The sequence below is a fragment of the Panthera uncia genome, chromosome B1, assembly GCF_023721935.1.
Source record: "Panthera uncia isolate 11264 chromosome B1, Puncia_PCG_1.0, whole genome shotgun sequence".
NCBI lineage: Eukaryota > Metazoa > Chordata > Mammalia > Carnivora > Felidae > Panthera > Panthera uncia.
The window spans coordinates 54,232,756-54,250,799 of NC_064811.1; the positions used below are offsets into that span (position 1 = coordinate 54,232,756).

An 18,044-nucleotide genomic window follows, 5' to 3' on the forward strand; every position below is an offset into this window, starting at 1 on the left:
GAGATGTCCTTCAATAGGTGAATGGGTAAACAAATTGTGTGGTACATCCATACAATGGTATATCATTCAGCAATAATGAGCTATCAAGCCACAAAAAGACACATAGGAACATAAATGCATACATTAAGTGAAAAATAAGAGTTCTAATTTAAAATAGATTCAATAGAAGTCACTGAAATTCTTATAGATCTGATTATTCCAATAAATATATGTGATCATAAAGAGACTTTGTAAGGAAAAGGGCATGTGAAATTGGTACCTCAGTTCTAGGCCCACTGGGTGTACAAACTACCTACAGGTTTACCACGTCATTGATATTTCCTGGCTTCAGTTATCTGAACCATAGGTGTGTTGGCCTGAATGACTCACAGTCTTCTTCAACCTTTAAAATTCTCTGAGTCTAGTTTATGGATTTGTGTGTGTGTGTGTGTGTGTGTGTGTGTGTGTGTGTGTGTGTGTGAATAAATTGTTAGTCTCTTTTAGATTATTGTAGGATTAGTTTCATGCCTTATCAATAGCCCATGGGGAGACATTATTATAAAGTAACTCAACTTTTCCATGGTTTGGCTTATATTTGGACTTATATTTGACTTATAGTTATAGAATATAAATTATATTTATATGAATAAATGACAGTCTCTGCCCACAAGCCTGATATTCCGCTGACCTTGTCAGGGAGTCAGTTTCCACAAAGCCTTCATTTAATTGTACCATGAAATACCCAAGCCTGACTCTCCTAATGTCTTCATGAGACACTTAGGGGCTTTTTTCAGATTACTTTGTTTATGTGTTCTGTGCAGTAGGTCCTTGAAATTTACATTTCATTTTTTTTTAACTAGTGTTTCATGGTTGCAATAGTTAGGCTACCGCCACAAGCCCTAGGAGATAATTAGCTGCATCAATTCAAAGATATAAATGTTTCTTTCTATGTAGAAAGACAAACTCATTGATTCTTCAACATATTAGGGAATTCTCGTTTTTCTAGGCATTTAACCTTACAATAATGTGAAGAACTACCTCCTAGAGGTTCAAACATGTAAATGCATCTATGAAACGTCAAATTTTTGTGCCATTGTTTTGGAATGACTCATGAAGTTACCATCACCTTCCCCCCAGGTTTTGTAACAAAGATACATTTGTGACTAGCTAATTATTATGTGCACTCATTTATTAATCAGGCTTTCTTTGGATATATCTAAGGGTGGGGATATTTCTCTTTTTTTCTGTGTGTGTGTGTGTGTGTGTGTGTGTGTGTGTGTGTTAAAAAAATCACCAAAAATAGGGAGGTTTCATAGTAAAAATGGTTAGAAGATCTCCGGCCTGATTTTTTTTTTTTATTTTTTTTTTATTTTTGGGACAGAGAGAGACAGAGCATGAACGGGGGAGGGGCAGAGAGAGAGGCAGACACAGAATCGGAAACAGGCTCCAGGCTCCGAGCCATCAGCCCAGAGCCTGACGCGGGGCTCGAACTCACGGACCGCGAGATCGTGACCTGGCTGAAGTCGGACGCTTAACCGACTGCGCCACCCAGGCGCCCCTCCGGCCTGATTTTTTATCACCATATTTTGTTTCCTAGATATAACTTTTTTTCGAGGATCCTTCTAAAGGGTTTATAAGTAGAAAATGTATTAAATAAAAAAATCTCTTTGGAAAACTTGGAATAATAAAGAAACAGAAAAAAGTATTTGTGAGCTCAGGAGAAATGATTAGAAATTATATAACGTTTCCCTGAATTCTTTAAGAGATTAAAAGGTTTCTCACTTAAGGAGACACCCTTGACAAAGATGTTCCAAAAATCCAGATTATTTTCAAAAATTTGCATTACACCTCTTTTATATTCCAATTTGCATGATGTAAAGAGTTGAGTACCTGCTGTATTCTTCCAGCCAGGATAAATTGACCCACTACTTTACAAATTTATAAGGATTTAAATCCCTTATAAATTGACTATGGGTTGATTAAAGTGATTTTAAAATAAATCACGTCATTTAATTTCACTTCATTGTACTGTATTTACTAAACATTTAAATTCTCAACACGTATAGCTTGCTTAAAGCTGTCAACATTTAACTTTTATAGAGAATTAGAGGCCTGTTTTTGAAGTGATCCAGTTTCGGTAATAAGCCACTTCTGTGTAGACTCCAGGTTTGTTCTTTTGACCACAGTTATCTCCCCAGCTCACGATTCCAATGAGATACCAGGTGTCTTTAAAATCCTTTATAACTAAGGGTCCCCCAGAATCACCCTGAAAATAAAAGAGAGAAATAAAATTACCTAAATATAGAACTTATTACTTAAAATATTCTGATGAAGCACATATTTTATTACAGACAGCATATTTATTGATTACCAATTACAGAACAATTAATTGAAACATGGATTTCAAAAGTTATAAAAGCTTTAAAGTTCAGTTTCCACATTTTAATTTTTTCAGATTTATAGACATGTAATTGACAAATATAATTGTATATAGTTAAAATGTACAATGTGATATTTAACATACATATATACATAATTTGTGAAATGATTACCACAATCAGTTTTATTAACACATCTATCATTTCACATAGTTACTGTGTGTGTGTGTGTGTGTGTGTGTGTGTGTGTGTGTGTAGAATGCCTAAGGTCTACTGGCAAATTTCAAATACACAACACAGAAAGTCTAGTTGGTGTTGGTTTTCTCCTGGCTCGAAGCAGGGTTCTTGGATCTCTGTTTTATCAGACAGACTAACCCCCTCATCATGCACCTCAGTTATAATTGCTGTATTCATGTCTTGGACCCTGTCCTTGAGTCTTTTCTCAATAACTTTCCCAGTTTTTCTGTGTCTAGAGCTTTGTTTTACTACTCACTTGCGCAGTCATGGAGCAGGAATTTTACCTCTGCTTCCCAATCTAGTGAAATCTCCTTATGACCACCTCCTTCCTGAGGCATATCACGAATCTCACCACTTGCCTAGATTCTCATATCCTGTCTGCTCCTGGACTCCTGTCACCACCTTCCCCTTCTCCATCATGGCTTGGACCTCTCTGTGCATTCTCTGAATTCTAGCTGCCTCTCTCCTCTTTCTCAGCAACTGAGGCTGGATATGTACCCGATTCTGCTCTTGCCCAGCCTATATGCTACAAAACTCCCTGTTCCTTTTCTGACAGAGGTTTACATGTGTAATTTATGGGACTCAGGGCAGAGCTTTCTGCCACCTGACATCAAAACAACTTCCATTATTTCATCATGTACAATCATCTCCTTGAAGTTTTCAAGAATCGCATGTTATAAAGCAAGTACCTACAGGAAGAAACATACTTTATACCTTCATCAGAAAACGTACATACAGGATAGCTATTAGACAGCAGAGGAAGGCACTGGAAAGGGCACCAGGCCTAATCCACCTTCTCACTCAGTGTTAACTGCCTCTCGCCCTCTCATTCTCCTTATGCTGAGAGCCAACAGATTACTTAGAATTCCCTCAAATATGAATTATAATTTCATACCTTCATTATTTTTGCTATGCTCTATGTATAGAAAAATAATAGTATTTTCTTGTTGTATAACTTCTAAGTGCCATTTATGCTTCAGGCCTCATTTAAGTGTGATTTCTCTGATATTTGCTGCAAAATTGTTCCCTTCACACTAAAGATATTTGCTCTCCATTATATCATTTAAAACATCTCATCATAGCTCATTGTTCATGATGATTTCCTTTCTAGATGAGACCCCTTTAAGAAAAGGGACTTTGCTGTATGAACCTTTGGACTTCTGATATTAAGAAAATTTAATTTGGTTGGTTAGTTTGTTTGATAGCTTTAAAGAAACTCTGCTTATATCATTTTGCTTAATAAAACATCCAAAAATGTTTGTGTTGTAAAATATGCATTTAGAAATTCCTGAACTGACAAAATATCTATATTGGTACAAACATAAAGAACATTGAATATTTCTTGGAAGAGATAAAAAATATTTTGAGTTAATGATATCAAAATAATTTCTACCTACCCTGCAGGCATCATAAATTCCTTCCAGATATCCAGCACAAAACATTCCAAATTTTATATCATGGCCATATATGTGTGGTTGTTTGCACACATCATCACTTATGATTTTCAGTCTGGCTTCTCGAAGATTATTTTGGGATTCCCCTTAAGGGAAAACAAAGTAATTTTAGTGTTTACAATCAACGTCCTTAGCTAGAAAGAAGTGAGTGGACTTTTTTCCTAATCGAACATATTTCATATTGAAGCTGTCAATACAAAATGAAGTTAATATAAGCAGTTTCTAGAGAATAAATCTGTCTTTAAAATCTGGCACATTTAAATGATAATTATTGCCCTTATCATATTTTTGTAAATACCTATACTTGTAAGAAAAACATTTGTGTCTTTTTCTGGAAAACCTTTGTACATTTACTTTATTTTTATTATTTTATTTCATCTTTTTTTAATGTTTATTTATTATTGAGAGACAGAGAGAGACAGAGCATGAGCAGAGAGGGGCAGAGGCAGAGGGAGACACAGAATCCAAAGCAGGCTCCAGGCTTTGCGCTGTCAGCACAGAGCCGGATGAGGGGCTCGAACTCACAAACTGCAGGATCATGACCTGAGCTGAAGTCGGATGCCTAACTGACTGAGCCACCCAGGCACCCCTATTTTATTTTATCTTAATTCTAGTATAGTTAACACAGTGTTATGTTAGTTTTAGGTGCACAATTTAGTGATTCACCTCTTCCATGCATCACCCGGTGCTCGTCACAACAAGTGCATTTCTTAATCCCCATTGCTTATTTTATCTATCGCCTCTCCCACCTCTCTCTGGTAACCATCAGTTAAGAGTCTGTTTCTTGGTCTGTTTCTTTCTTTTTTCTTTTGCTCCTTTGTTTGTGTGTGTCTTACTTAAATCCCACATATGAGTGAAATCATATGGTGTTCGTCTTTCTCTGACAGAATTATTTGGTTTAGCATCATACTTTTTCTTTAAACCAATCCATTTATATATATAGGTAGGAAAGCACTCATTTTTAAAAATACAGTTTGTATTTGTGGATTCCGGATTGTTTCTAGAAACTTGTCAGGTTTAGATAGCTTCCTCCTTTGGCTTGATAAAATAACTAAAATACTGTGTACATTTATTTTATCATTTACATTTTATGAAGAACTTTTACATATGTAATGACATTTAAAGTCAATGATTTAATTTTCTAATGTATTACAAGTTTGGGACTCCAGATAAACTAGATCCTGAGTTGTAGAAACCAATGTTATGACAGGAAGATAACTGCCTCTGGTGGAAACAAAGAATATCACAAGCATTCGGGGATTCTTTATATCAAACCACATACTGGTCAGGAAACTGACATGTGGTAGACAGAATCTACAATGATTTCCAAGATTCCTATGTGATCTCCTCCCCTGCTTCGGCCTCCAACTGTGGATGGGATCTGTGAATATAATGGATGTCATTCTCATGATTAGGTTATGTTACATGGCATAGGTAAGGGAATTCTCCGGATGTAATCAGTTTGACATTGAGTTCATCAAAAGGGAGATTATCCAAGGTGGGCCTGACCTAATGAGGTGAACCTCATTTTCAAAAGGGTTTAGGCCTTCCCTGAGTTCAGAGACTTTTTCCTAATGGTTTTGAAGAAGCAAGCTGCTATGAGTTCTATAGCTGCAAGAAACTGTATTCCATAGCAACCAGTGACCTTGAAAGAGAACCCAGAGCTGCAGATGGAGACCACAACTCCAGTGGATACCTTGATTGCTGTTTTGTGATACCTTGAAAAGAGGACCTAGCTAAGCTGTGTCTGAAATTCTGACCCATGGAAACTGTGAAATAATAAATGCTTGCTGTTTGAAGCTGTTAAATTTGTGGTAATTTGTTACACAGCAATGGGAAACTAATAGACATACCAATTTTAGTAGAATACCAGTTCAGGATTTATTTCTGGAGAGGTGATTACTGAAGTGTTTAAAAAGTGCTTAAGTTATTCTGTTCTTTGAATGAACTGGTGTTTTGTCTTTTTTTTTTTTTTCCTACGACATTGTCAGTTAAAAAAATTCATGTCCAGTGTCAGGAATGGTAAAGTAAAATTGACAATCTACATATTGTACCTAACAATATAAATTTATAACTTTTTCAGAAAACTGGTTGGCAAAATTTATAAAAAATACAGCACATAAATTCCAGGCATCCCTGAACTATTTCTCAACTATTGTGGGAATGCTTAATGATGTTTCTCACAAAGTATTGTTTTTTAAAAGAGTCAGCCTTTTATTTCACTAATTTTCTCTATTTTTTCTTAATTTTGACTTTATTCATTTATACCTATTATTATTTCCTTCCTTTTGCTTGTTTTAGGCTTATTTTGCTCTTTATTTCTGACTTAAGTAAGAACTTAGATTATTGATTTGAGAATTTTCTTCTTTTCTAATGTCTTCAGTTGCTATAAATTTCCCTCTCTGCATTGTTTTAGCTACATCCTGCGCATATTGATGTTGTTTTCTTTTTCATTTTCAGTCTTTTGTATACTTAAAATTTTCTTTAAGACTTCCTCTGTAACCTATGTATTATTTAGAAGGGTATTGTTTGGGGCGCCTGGGTAGCTCAGTCGGTTGAGCGTCCGACTTCAGCTCAGGTCACGATCTCACCGACCGTGAGTTCGAGCCCCGCGTCGGGCTCTGGGCTGATGGCTCAGAGCCTGGAGCCTGCTTCCAGTTCTGTGTCTCCCTCTCTCTCTGCCCCTCCCCCGTTCATGCTCTGTCTCTCTCTGTCTCAAAAATAAATAAACGTTAAAAAAAATTTTTTGTAGAAGGGTATTGTTTAATTTCTAAGCAGTTAGAGATTTTTCTGTTCTCTTTCTGCTAATGGTTTCTAGTTTGCTTTCATTATGATCAGACAGATACTGTGTATGATTTCAGTTCTTTAAAGTTGTTGAAGATTGTATTATGGAGCTAGATATGATCTACTTTTGGTCAGTATTGGTGAATGTTTTATGGATGCTTGAAAAAAATGGGTTCAGCTTTGGGTTCTATACATGCCATTTAGATTCCATTGCTACCCAAAAAGTATTACAGCAGGTATATTTCTGCCAACCTCAAACTCCACGCCAGAACTGATTCTTCCCACCAAACCAAAGGGCAAATGAAATGCCCCTCCCATCATCATGAAGCAGGGAGTGTAAATTCTATATTATAAGAAAACCCATCAGAGAGAGTGCAGACATAGAGGTGTTATGCTTACAGCTCTACTCAGCTGCCCTGGGATTAGTAAGATATGAATAATTTCTGTGATTGGTAATATGGCTGTAAAGAAAGCCATACATATCTCAGTTTGTATAATAGAAATGAAACCGTATGAGACACCTGGAAAAAATCTAGAGACCATCAAGACTATTCTTGGGTACATTAGTGAAAGATATTCCTAGTTCCTTAGTGGAGACTAAGAATTAACGGTTTATTCTTTAGTGTTTTTATATATAAAGGAATTGTACAGAGCTCTGTGAATGGATTTTGTCATTCCCAGAAAGGCTTTTCTTTATCTTCTTATGCCCAGAGTTAAGGAAACTCTCTTGCTGTTGTTATATGTAAGTACCTAGACCAGATTTTACAATCCAGAGTGTATCTGACTATGCCAAAAAAGCATCCAAAAACAAAATCATTTTTACTTATTAGAAGTGTAAGGTAGTATATCAAGTTAAATCAGTTTAGAGAGAGCCACGGAAGCTTTGTTATCAGAGACGATCTCTAAATTAGCCTCTGTAATTCTGAAGCAGATTTGGCTGTAATTGGACATTGTAGCTGAGAAACAGAAAAACTTGTGAAGTGACCCAGGAAAGTGAAAATGAGTAGTGGAGCAAACCAAGGGGATTAATAGATTAAAAAGGTAGAGGGGGGCTCACAGAGATGAGGCATAAAGGGAGGAAGCGTTGGAGGGAAAGTGGGCATGAAGATGACAACACATCTGATGCACACCTGGCATTGCATAGACAACAGCACATAGAAATAGACTCTAGTGTTGCTGAGGGAACATTCACTTCTTTTATGTCTTCCTTGAAGCCTACCCCTTTGGAGCTGCCTCTCCCTATTCTATGTGAGTCTGACCAGGCTGTCTATCACACACCTTCCTTTCTTGGTATAGGCACAGGAGAGAGTACCTGAGTTAGTGAGTCAACCCAAGTGCCCTGGACACAAACGGGGCCAAAGGAAACCTTTTCAGGGATTAATGTAGATTCTGGCAAAGAAAAGGACATGTTCTTCCCTCTGCATCTATTAGGGGAACATGATGTAAACCTTGATGTTGTTGGCCACCTTTGACACTATGAACTAGAATCCCTCCATATGAAGGCAATCTAGGGGAAAACAGAGCCAGAAATGGGAAGATTCAGAGATTCAGCATTTAATGACATGCAAACTCCTGAATCCAGCTATGTCTAAAACAAGACTCATCTCCTCTGTCTTGATTTCCAAATCACAAGGGCTGAATTTGCCATTTTATTATTATTTTTGCTTTAGTTAGTTTGAGTTGAGTTTCTGTCACTGACAAAGTAAGAGCTCTAATCCAATCAAGCTGTGTGGAAATGGCTGGCAGGATATATTAATGGAGATTAGATTAAATCACACTGTCCTAAATTGGATTTAGAGCTCTGTGTCCTTTCTGAGATACCTACCACCGTAGAAAAGTGCTCCAAATCCTGTGATATAAACAGTTGAATTGGGTTGGAAGGATGCAGAGGCTTCTGGCAAACAAACCCGGCGGATGTCATTAGTAAAGGTGACCTTGGGAGAGAACTGTACAACAGCAATGTCATACTCTCTTGCTGGGGAGTGATATCTCTCATGGACAATAATTCTTCTGATATTTCTTTTCATTAATGGAGGGTTGATTGTTGTTCCAAAACTAACAGTCCATTGATGTGGATTTGCATTACTGGAAAAGGTTAGAAATGCATATAAACTGTACATATAAACTGCAGCACTATAATAACTGCATGAAGGCTAATAAAACTCCATCTTAAAAATATTTGGTTGTAGTGATAGTTTCCTTTGACCTTTAAATATAGACTATTGCTATTTTGAAAGATAAACTGTATACAAACAGTATCTTAGAGCTGAAATCCAAATAAGAATTATTGATTTCTAGAACTGTAAAGCATATAAGCTATCATTCATTTATCTCTTCAGCAAATATTTGTTGAAATTCTGTATGCTAAGTCTTATTTGAAGTGCTGGGTTTGAAGTAGTGAACCAGACAGAAAAGGTCCCTGCTGGTGGCAGTATTCAATTCCAGTGAAGGAAAAAGAACAAAATGAATTAACAGATAAATAAATCCAAGCAGTGATAAGGGCTGTGAATAAAATAAAATAGGGTAGTGGAATAGAGTACAGGGGGGTAGTTAGATAATTCTCTTTTGAGAATAGGATGTTTAGGCTGAGACATGGTTTATGAGGAATTAGCTGTGAGAAGGCAGGGAGACAAATTTCCAGACAAACTTCCCAAGGCTTACATCAGATGGGCTGCAGTTCGAGACCCAAGGGAAGAGTGGTGGGGCATGAGGCTGGCGAGGTAGGCAGGAACCAGATTTTGGAGTGTCTTATAGGTCATGAATAGTGTGTTTAGATTTTATTCAAGTGATATGGGAATTCACTGGATGATTTTAAGACAAGAGTAATGTAGTCTCATTTACATTAAAAAAAATCACGTAAGTTCTTTCTGGAGAATAGATTGTTGGAAGGTAAGAGTGAATGAGGTAAAAGTTGTCAGAAGTAGGAGCGCCTGGATGCCTCAGTCAGTTAACCTTCTCACTTCAGCTCAGGTCATGATCTCACAGTTCTTGGGATCGAGCCCCACATTGGGCTCTGTGCTGAAAGCACAGAGCCTGCTTTGGATCCTCTTTCTCTAAAATAAATAAACATTTAAGAAAAAAATTTGTCAGAAGTCTTGTGAAAGATGACCAAGTATGGATGACTTCTAGCTTGTGAGCAACTTTTAGCTTGTGGGCTTACACAACTGGCAGATCATGGTACATATGGAGATTGGAAAGGTCATTTAGTAATAAAAGATCATCTAGTAAAGCCTTTGTTTTATACATAAGGAAAATAAAACCTAGATAGGTTAAACTATTTGCCACGTATCATGTCTGCTTGCCTCTCTCTGCTCTTCTCTTTATTGGACATGGTCTCCCATCAAAATCTATTTATTAATAGCAAGATTAGTATTCTTAACTAAGTACTTAACTAACACCGTCCATGAGGGATAAGCAGAAACAGATACTGCCCATATAGATACTTGTTCCTCAACCTAATTATTTCCTAATAGGTAGCTTTAGTCATAGAAAGAAGCATATAAACATATCATAGGGTTTAAGTCCAATTTGACAGCTGTAATTATGTTGGGATTATTATTTTTATCTTTACGGGAACTTAAATTTAAATTTTAAATCGTGTTTTTATACACAGTTTTGATGTGCAAAAATAATGAGAAAAGCTAAATAAAAATGGTTTGTGAACACAATTGTTCATTTGCATAAATATATTGACATTTTTGTTTATAAATAAATCTCTTGTGAATTTTATTTGTGCAAATCTGCTCCCTCACCTTAGTCATACCTAGATAAACTTAACATAAATCAAGTATTTCGAACTTGGAAGTGCAAAGGACAGACCTTGAATTGCATTTACTTAAATGGAAGTGATCATTTCAGAACTTTCAAACAAAACCCTGATACTATTTAATACAACTTGTATTTGTTACATTGTGGACAGAAAACCTGAAAGAAACACCTGACATGAAAGATCCCAAGTGAAGATTACAAATAAACTTAAAAAAATTTTAAACTGGGCCCAAATAAAAAAAATGATAATGATAATGAGTATAAAACAGTAATTTAGATCCCCGACTAAATTGTAAAAATTGAAAGTGTGATTCCTGGGTTGGAAGCCATCCCTATAAAAAGGATCTGGGAATTTTGTTGATTATTAGCTTGAAAGTCGATCCATGTGATAAGAGTTCTTAAAGTGTTCAGTCAGTATAAGAGTGCAATGATATCAAACAATCTCAAACTAGGGAAGGCCATAAAAAGTCATTTGGTCCTCTCACTGATCCAGTGCTTGAAAGATGGAACTTTGCATGAGGCAGACATACATGCTTGTGTTCAATTCCACCCTCCCCTAACATTGTGACCTTGGGCAAGTTACTTAACTTTTCTTATTTTGCTCAGTGAAAAAAAGCTTATTGAGCATTGTTTACTTAATGAGGTGAGTGTAAGAATTATGTGAAATCAATCCTTTAAAAAATTTTTTTTAAATGTTTATTTACTTTTGAGAGAGAAAGAGACAGCATGAGCAAGGGAGGGGCAGAAAGGGATAGAGACACTGAATCTGAAGCAGGCTCCAGGCTCTGAGCTGTCAGCAAAGAGCCTGATGCAACGTGGGGCTCGAACTCACCAACCATAAGATAAGATCATGACCTGAGCCATAGTAGGAGGCTTAACTGAGTCACCCAGGTGCCCCTATGTAAAACCAATCTTAAGCATCTAATCAAAAATTTGTACCACACTGGAGCTTAATAAGTGCTAATAGTTGTTGTTGTAAGAACACAGTCTCAGGTAGCAATGGTCTATGCTTGAACCCTTCTGCAGATGGGAACATCGCCTTTCCCTTAGAATCTCTTTCTTCACCTTGGAATCCCTTGCATGTTTGAGCAGCTCTAACTATTGAAAGTTCTTCCTTGATTCCCTAATTCTCTTGCACAGGAAAGTGTCTCAGACATAGGCTTTGAATGGCAAAGTAAACCATACAATTATACTATCACCTTTCTTTACCATCCAACACTCTATAGTTTGAGAACATTTCATTTTCTCAATTTTTCTTTGAGTGTGTTGTCCAGGACAGAACTCACTATCCCAGTCAGGATTTGACCAACAAAGAGTCTAATGTCTCCTTTATTTTGAAATCTGCATTTCTTTTAATTCAATTTAAATCATAATGTAGTTTTGTGAACAACTAACTCATAGTAGGCTATTTTCTGAAAAAAATTTTAAGCAATTTGCACATGTTAAAGCACAAATATGCCTTTGGTACTGATATACTTAGATTTTTTTGACTCAATGTAGAGCCTTACATTTATATTTACCAAAATTAATCATTTAGTTCTTGCTTATGATTCTAACATAATTAAAGTCCTGTTGAAATTTGTTTTTCTTACCCACATTTGTTATCCTTTCCAGCATCTATCATCAGCTACTTTGTTGATTGTAACTTCCATATCACCTACCAAGCCCAGAAAATACATTGTCTAGGACACAGTGCAGAATAAAGATCTTTGGTGGGCCATAAAAAACATCTGCAGTCTTTCAATAGCAATTCTTAATCATCATCCTTTAGATAGAGTTGTTCAATTACTGAGCTAACTATAACCTTCCATTCAATTTATGTTATTTTATTTTTTCAAAAGCCCTCGCATTTTACTTTGTCATTATGACATTAGTCATGCTAATTTTTTACTATGTTTATTTATATTTATTTGGGAGGGGGCAGCATAGAGGTGGAGAGGAGAGAATCCCAAGCAGGCTCTGCGCTGTCAGCATAGACCCTGATGTGGGGCTCAATTGCATGAAATGTGAAATCATCACCTGAGCCAAAATCAAGAGTTGGACACTTAACTGACTGAGCCACCCAGGCACCCCAATCATACTATCTATTTTGAAGAGTGTTTTGGTTCTTGGAAGCATGATTTAAGGAAGACACTGACAAAATCAAGAACATGTAGAGGAGAAGAAGTAAGATTGTAGGATATCTGAAGCTGATGTTGTGAAAAAGTAGTGATATTTATTTTCACATATGGTTTTGAGATTCGCATTTATTTTATATTATCTGGCTTGAAAAAGAGAAAATAAGGAATTAGTTCTCTCCATGGTTCTATGGAGAAGGAAATAAATTTGATCCCTGATGTTCCAGATTAAAAAAAAAAAAATATATCAGTGGATAAAAGTTATTAGGTTGCAGATTTGATGTTCATTGTTATAAGGATATTTGCGAAAGTGGATCCATCTACCACAAAATTGGCTGACTTTGGAGCTAGTAAGTTCTCCTTACTTTGAGATATTCGATGCCCAACTAGAAAACTAGGGATTTCTTTGCATTCTAACATATTGGCCTGTTGAGCTCTGATGTCTTTCAAACTTTAAGAATCTAAGTCTCTATATTCAGATTTAGACTCCGGTAGACAGAATTACCATGGTATCAAAAGTCGGAATTTTATTTGCAAATATCTTCTCCCATTTGGTGGGTTGTCTTTTTGTTTTATTTTGTTGATGGTTTCCTTCACTGTGAAAAAGTTTTTGAATAGTAGTATAGTTTTGGTATAGTTTAATTTTGCTTTTGTTTCCCTTACCTGAGGAGACATGTCTAGAAAAATGTCTACAGCTAATGTCAAAGAGGTTGCTGCCTGTGTTTTCTTCTAGGAATTTTGTAGTTTCAGGTGTCACATTTAGGTCTTTAATCCATTTTGAGTTTATTTTTGTGTATGGTGTAAGATGGTGGTCCAGTTTCATTCTTTTGCATGTAGCTGTCGAGTTTTCCCAACACCATTTGTTGAAGAGACTGTCTTTTGTCCCATTGTATATTCTTGCCTCCTTTGTTGTAGATTAATGGGCCATATAATTATTGGTTTATTTCTGGGATCTTTATTCTGTTCTATTGATTTATGTGTCTATTTTTGTATCAATATCATACTGTCTTGATCACCACAACTTTGTAGTGTATCTTGAAATCTGGGATTGTGGTTCCTTCAGCCCTGTTCTTTCTCAAGATGGCTTTGGTTATTTGGAGGCTTCTGCACAGTGAAGGAAACCGTAAACAAAACAAAAAGGCAGCCTACTGAACGGAAGAGTATATTTACAAATGATATACCTGATAAGGGTTAATAATCAAAATATATAAAGAACTTGTACAACTCAACACCAAAAAAAACAAGTGATCTAATTGAAAAATGGGCAGTAGGCCCAAATAGACATTTTTCCAAAGGGGATATACAGATGGCCAACAGACACATGAAAAAATTCTCAACATCACTGGTAATCAGAGAAATGCAAATCAAAACCAAATGAGACATCACCTTATACGTGTCAGAATGACTAAAATTAAAAAGATAAGGAACAACAAGTGTTGGCCAGGTTGTGGATAAAAAGGAACCCTTAGGCACTATTGGTGAGAATGTAAATTGGTACAGCCACTTTGAAAAATCATATGGTGGTTCCTCAAAAAATTAAAAATAGAATTACTGGGATGCCTGGGTGGCTCAATCAGTTAAGCATCTGACTCTTGATTTGGGCTCAGGGCGTGATCTCACAATTTGTGAGTTTGAGCCCTGTGGCAGGCTTAGTGCTGATGGTGGGGAGTCTGCTTGGGATTCTGTCTCTCCCTCTCTCTCTGCCCTTCCCCTGCTCCCATGTGTGGGCTCTCTCTTTCAAAATAAATAAACTTTAAAAAAATAAATAAATAAAAACAGAATTACCATATATGACCCTGTAATTCCACTACTGGGTATTTATCCAAAGAAAACAAAAACACTAATTCAAAAAGATCTATGCACCCCAAATGAAAACTACAATGAGATATCACCTCACACCTGTTAGTATGGCTAAAATCAACAACATAAGCACCAGCAGGTGTTGGTGAGCTTGCCAGGAAAGGAGAACCCTCTTGCATTGTTGGTGGGAATGCAAACTGGTGCAGCCACTCTGGAAAACAGTATGGAGTTTCCTCAAAAAGTTAAAAATAGAACTACCTTATGATCCAGCAATCATACTACTAGATATTTACCAAAGGATACAAAAATATGAATTCAAAGGGACACATGTACCCTGATGTTTATGGCAGCATTATCTACAATAGCTAAATTATAGAAACAGCCCAAATGTCCATTGGCTGTTGAATGGACAAAGAAGATATAGTATATATGTAATGGGATATTACTTAGCCATTTCTTGCCAAAGAAATTTCAAGCCAATCTTGCCAATTTCCAAGCTAATTTCAAGCCAAATCTTGCCATTTGCAACAACATGGATGGAGCTAGAGACTTTTTTTTTTTTTAAGTAGGCTTCAAGCCCAGTGCAGAGCCCAGTGCTGGGCTTGAATTCATGACAATGATCTCAAGACCTAAGCTGAGATCAAGAGTCCAACGCTTAACCAACTGAGCCACCAGTCATCCCAGAGCTGGATGGTATTATGCTAAGTGAAATAAGTCAGAGAAGGACAAATACCATGTGTTTTCACTCATCTGAAGGATTTAAGAAACAAAACAAATGAACAAAGGGAAAAAGAGAGAGGCAAACCAAGAAACAGACTCTTCACTATAGAGAACAAACTGATGGTTACCAGAGTGGAGGTGGGTGGAAGGATGTGCTTAAAAGGTGATGGAGATTAAGGAGTACACTTGTTGTGATGAGCTCTGGATGTGGTATGTAAGTGCTGAATCATTAAATTCTACAGTTAAAACTAATGTTACACTGTATGTGAACTAACAGGAATTTAAATAAAAACTTTAAAAGAAGAAACTAAAACAAAAAAGGTATATACACCCCTATGTTTTATTGCAACATTATTTACAATAGCCAGGATATGGAAGCAACTTAAGTGTCCACTGATAAATGAATAGATAAGAAAGATTTGATATATATTGATATATACATATATGTACATATGTGTGTTTATATATATGTGTGTGTATGTGTGTGTATGCATGCATATATACATATGTGTGTGTGTGTGTATATATATATATATATATATATATATATATATGCATACATGGTGGTTGCCAGAGGGGAGAGGTATTGAGGGATGGAGAAAATATGGAATAAATAAGTCACAGGAATAAAAGCAAGCATAGGAAATATAGCCAATGGTATTATAATAGCGTTGTATGGTGCCAGATGGTAGCCACATTTGTGGTAAGCATAGCATAACATAAAGAAGTTGAATCACCATGTTATACACCTGAAATTAATGTGACATTTGTGTCAACTATACTCCAAAAAAACCACCAAAACCTGTGAGGACATGACAAATGAATGCTAGGATAAGGACTACTACCCTCACTGACTTTCAAATACGTATGCAACTATAACACATTAGAAAAAAGCCTGAAAGAAAATTTTCTCATTTACCTCGGTAATATTGGGGGACGTTGGTTATTAATCAGAACATAACACTCAGTTTTTTAGCAGTAGTGAGGGCCAACTTACAGTCAATAACTTACTTCTTAAAGCAGTGTGCTGCGGTGATGAGCCATGTATTACTAATCAAGGTGGCCCCACACTGATGTATGTTATTTCGCTGAAGGGAAGCTTGCCATGGCCAGGCAGCCTTGGCTGCAATGTCTCCAGACATTATTCTGTTGACTATTAATGGAACAACTCGTTTACCACAACCTGTAAGAGATAAAATCACTAAGTTATAAGAAATATCTCCATAGTCTTTGATTCAGAGTACCTAATAGAGTACTAGAATGCAATATTTGCATCTATCATTATGTAAACATGTACAATATTAACACCTATCCTCTGTGTTTCCTGATATGCTGATGTTTTGCTCATCCCTGCATTTATAGATGTGGATATATATATTGCCTACTAAAGTTATGTTAAACTACAAAGGGTTGACATATCACAAAGTTATGTTTCCTGAAGACTTATGGTATCAATTATCTAGATATCCTGGGAGCTCCTACTATAATTTTTGCTTCCCAGTTTCAGATGATCCAGCGTGTTACTTTGACACATTTTTACACAGTAAAAGTACAAGTTTTTATCCGTAGAACTCACCAGACAAGTAATTGCCCATTTGCTGAAACTCCTTCTCCCATACATTTTTCTGTATGACTAGTTCCTAAGGTGTGCATGGGTTAACATATAATGACCAGTTTCTTACTCTTCTGGGTGAAGAGTTCCATGTTTCCACACAAACATCCCATTCACTATTGGTGGGACTAAATATGTACTCTATTATGTGCATCAGATCAGAGATTACTTTGCTGCTTAAGTTCCTAAGAATTAAGCCTGTTTAGAACATGATGCTAATAAGGAAAATATAGTAGATTCAATTCTTGTTCCAACTAATTGGGTATCACAAAAGAAAACTCATTTTACTGATACTGACTACACTCCATTGTGGCCAGTCATTGTAGAAATCTCCACCATTCTGCCACTACTCTAGTGTAGACAACCATTTTTCTCATCTGGAGGGTTGCAACAGCTTCCCAGCTCATCGCCCTGCCTCTAGTCCTGCTCTTCTAATCCATTCTCTATACTGAAATCTGAGTGAGTGACTTCCCACTGCCCTCCAAATGAAATTGAAATGTTTCAGCATCATTCTGGTCCTTGATCACTATTAATCATATCCATTTCCCATGCTCCCCACCCCCCATTCTATGTTCCAGTTACACTGACATTTTTCAATTACAATAAATGACCATGTTCCTGCGTTTCTAATGACATTTTTACATACTGCTCCCCCTGGCAAGGACACTCATCCCACTTGTCACTTGACTCATGGTCTCTCCTGTCTTAGGGATCACTTTCTGACTCTATGAGACCAGGTTAAGCTGACTCTGTGATTGCACTCTCATAGCACTGTGCACTTTCTCTGTTGTAGCATTTATCACCCTATTTTAACATTTCCTGATTTATTTATATTTTCCCCTACCTTTGAAATCTTAATTTTAGAGGGGGGATCTTGTCTTATTCATAGTGGTATTCACTTTCTGGCACTAGGTAGATGTGAAAAAGATATTTGTTGAACGAATAAATGAATGAATGAATGAATGAATGAATACATACATATAGTTTGTTTGTAAGACACCGAAACAAATGCATGAATGCTTTTGCTCAAAGTCATCACCACTTTGATTAAATCTTTCAAAATTTAGGCCATAGTGATATGAAGGGAGTGAGTGGAGCTGGTGTCAATCATGAAAATGAACATAATAAGCACATTTTATAGCTCAGTCACAAATAATGGAGTCTATTTCCTCCCCATTTATCACTTTCTCATTAC

At 36.4% G+C, this 18,044-nt stretch overlaps 1 protein-coding gene across 1 annotated transcript in view; it reads right to left on the reverse strand.

The window, feature by feature from the left end:
• Window positions 1-1,884: 1,884 nt before the first annotated feature.
• Window positions 1,885-18,044, reverse strand: part of LOC125922357 (transmembrane protease serine 11A-like) — a 52,687-nt gene continuing 36,527 nt past the window's right edge. The window contains exons 7-10 of the mRNA XM_049630020.1: window positions 16,249-16,420; window positions 8,658-8,917; window positions 3,992-4,134; window positions 1,885-2,245 (exon numbers count right to left, since the gene is read on the reverse strand). Coding sequence (XP_049485977.1) covers window positions 2,084-2,245; window positions 3,992-4,134; window positions 8,658-8,917; window positions 16,249-16,420 — 737 coding nt within the window. The 3' untranslated portion in view covers window positions 1,885-2,083. The remainder of the gene's footprint in view (window positions 2,246-3,991; window positions 4,135-8,657; window positions 8,918-16,248; window positions 16,421-18,044) is intronic.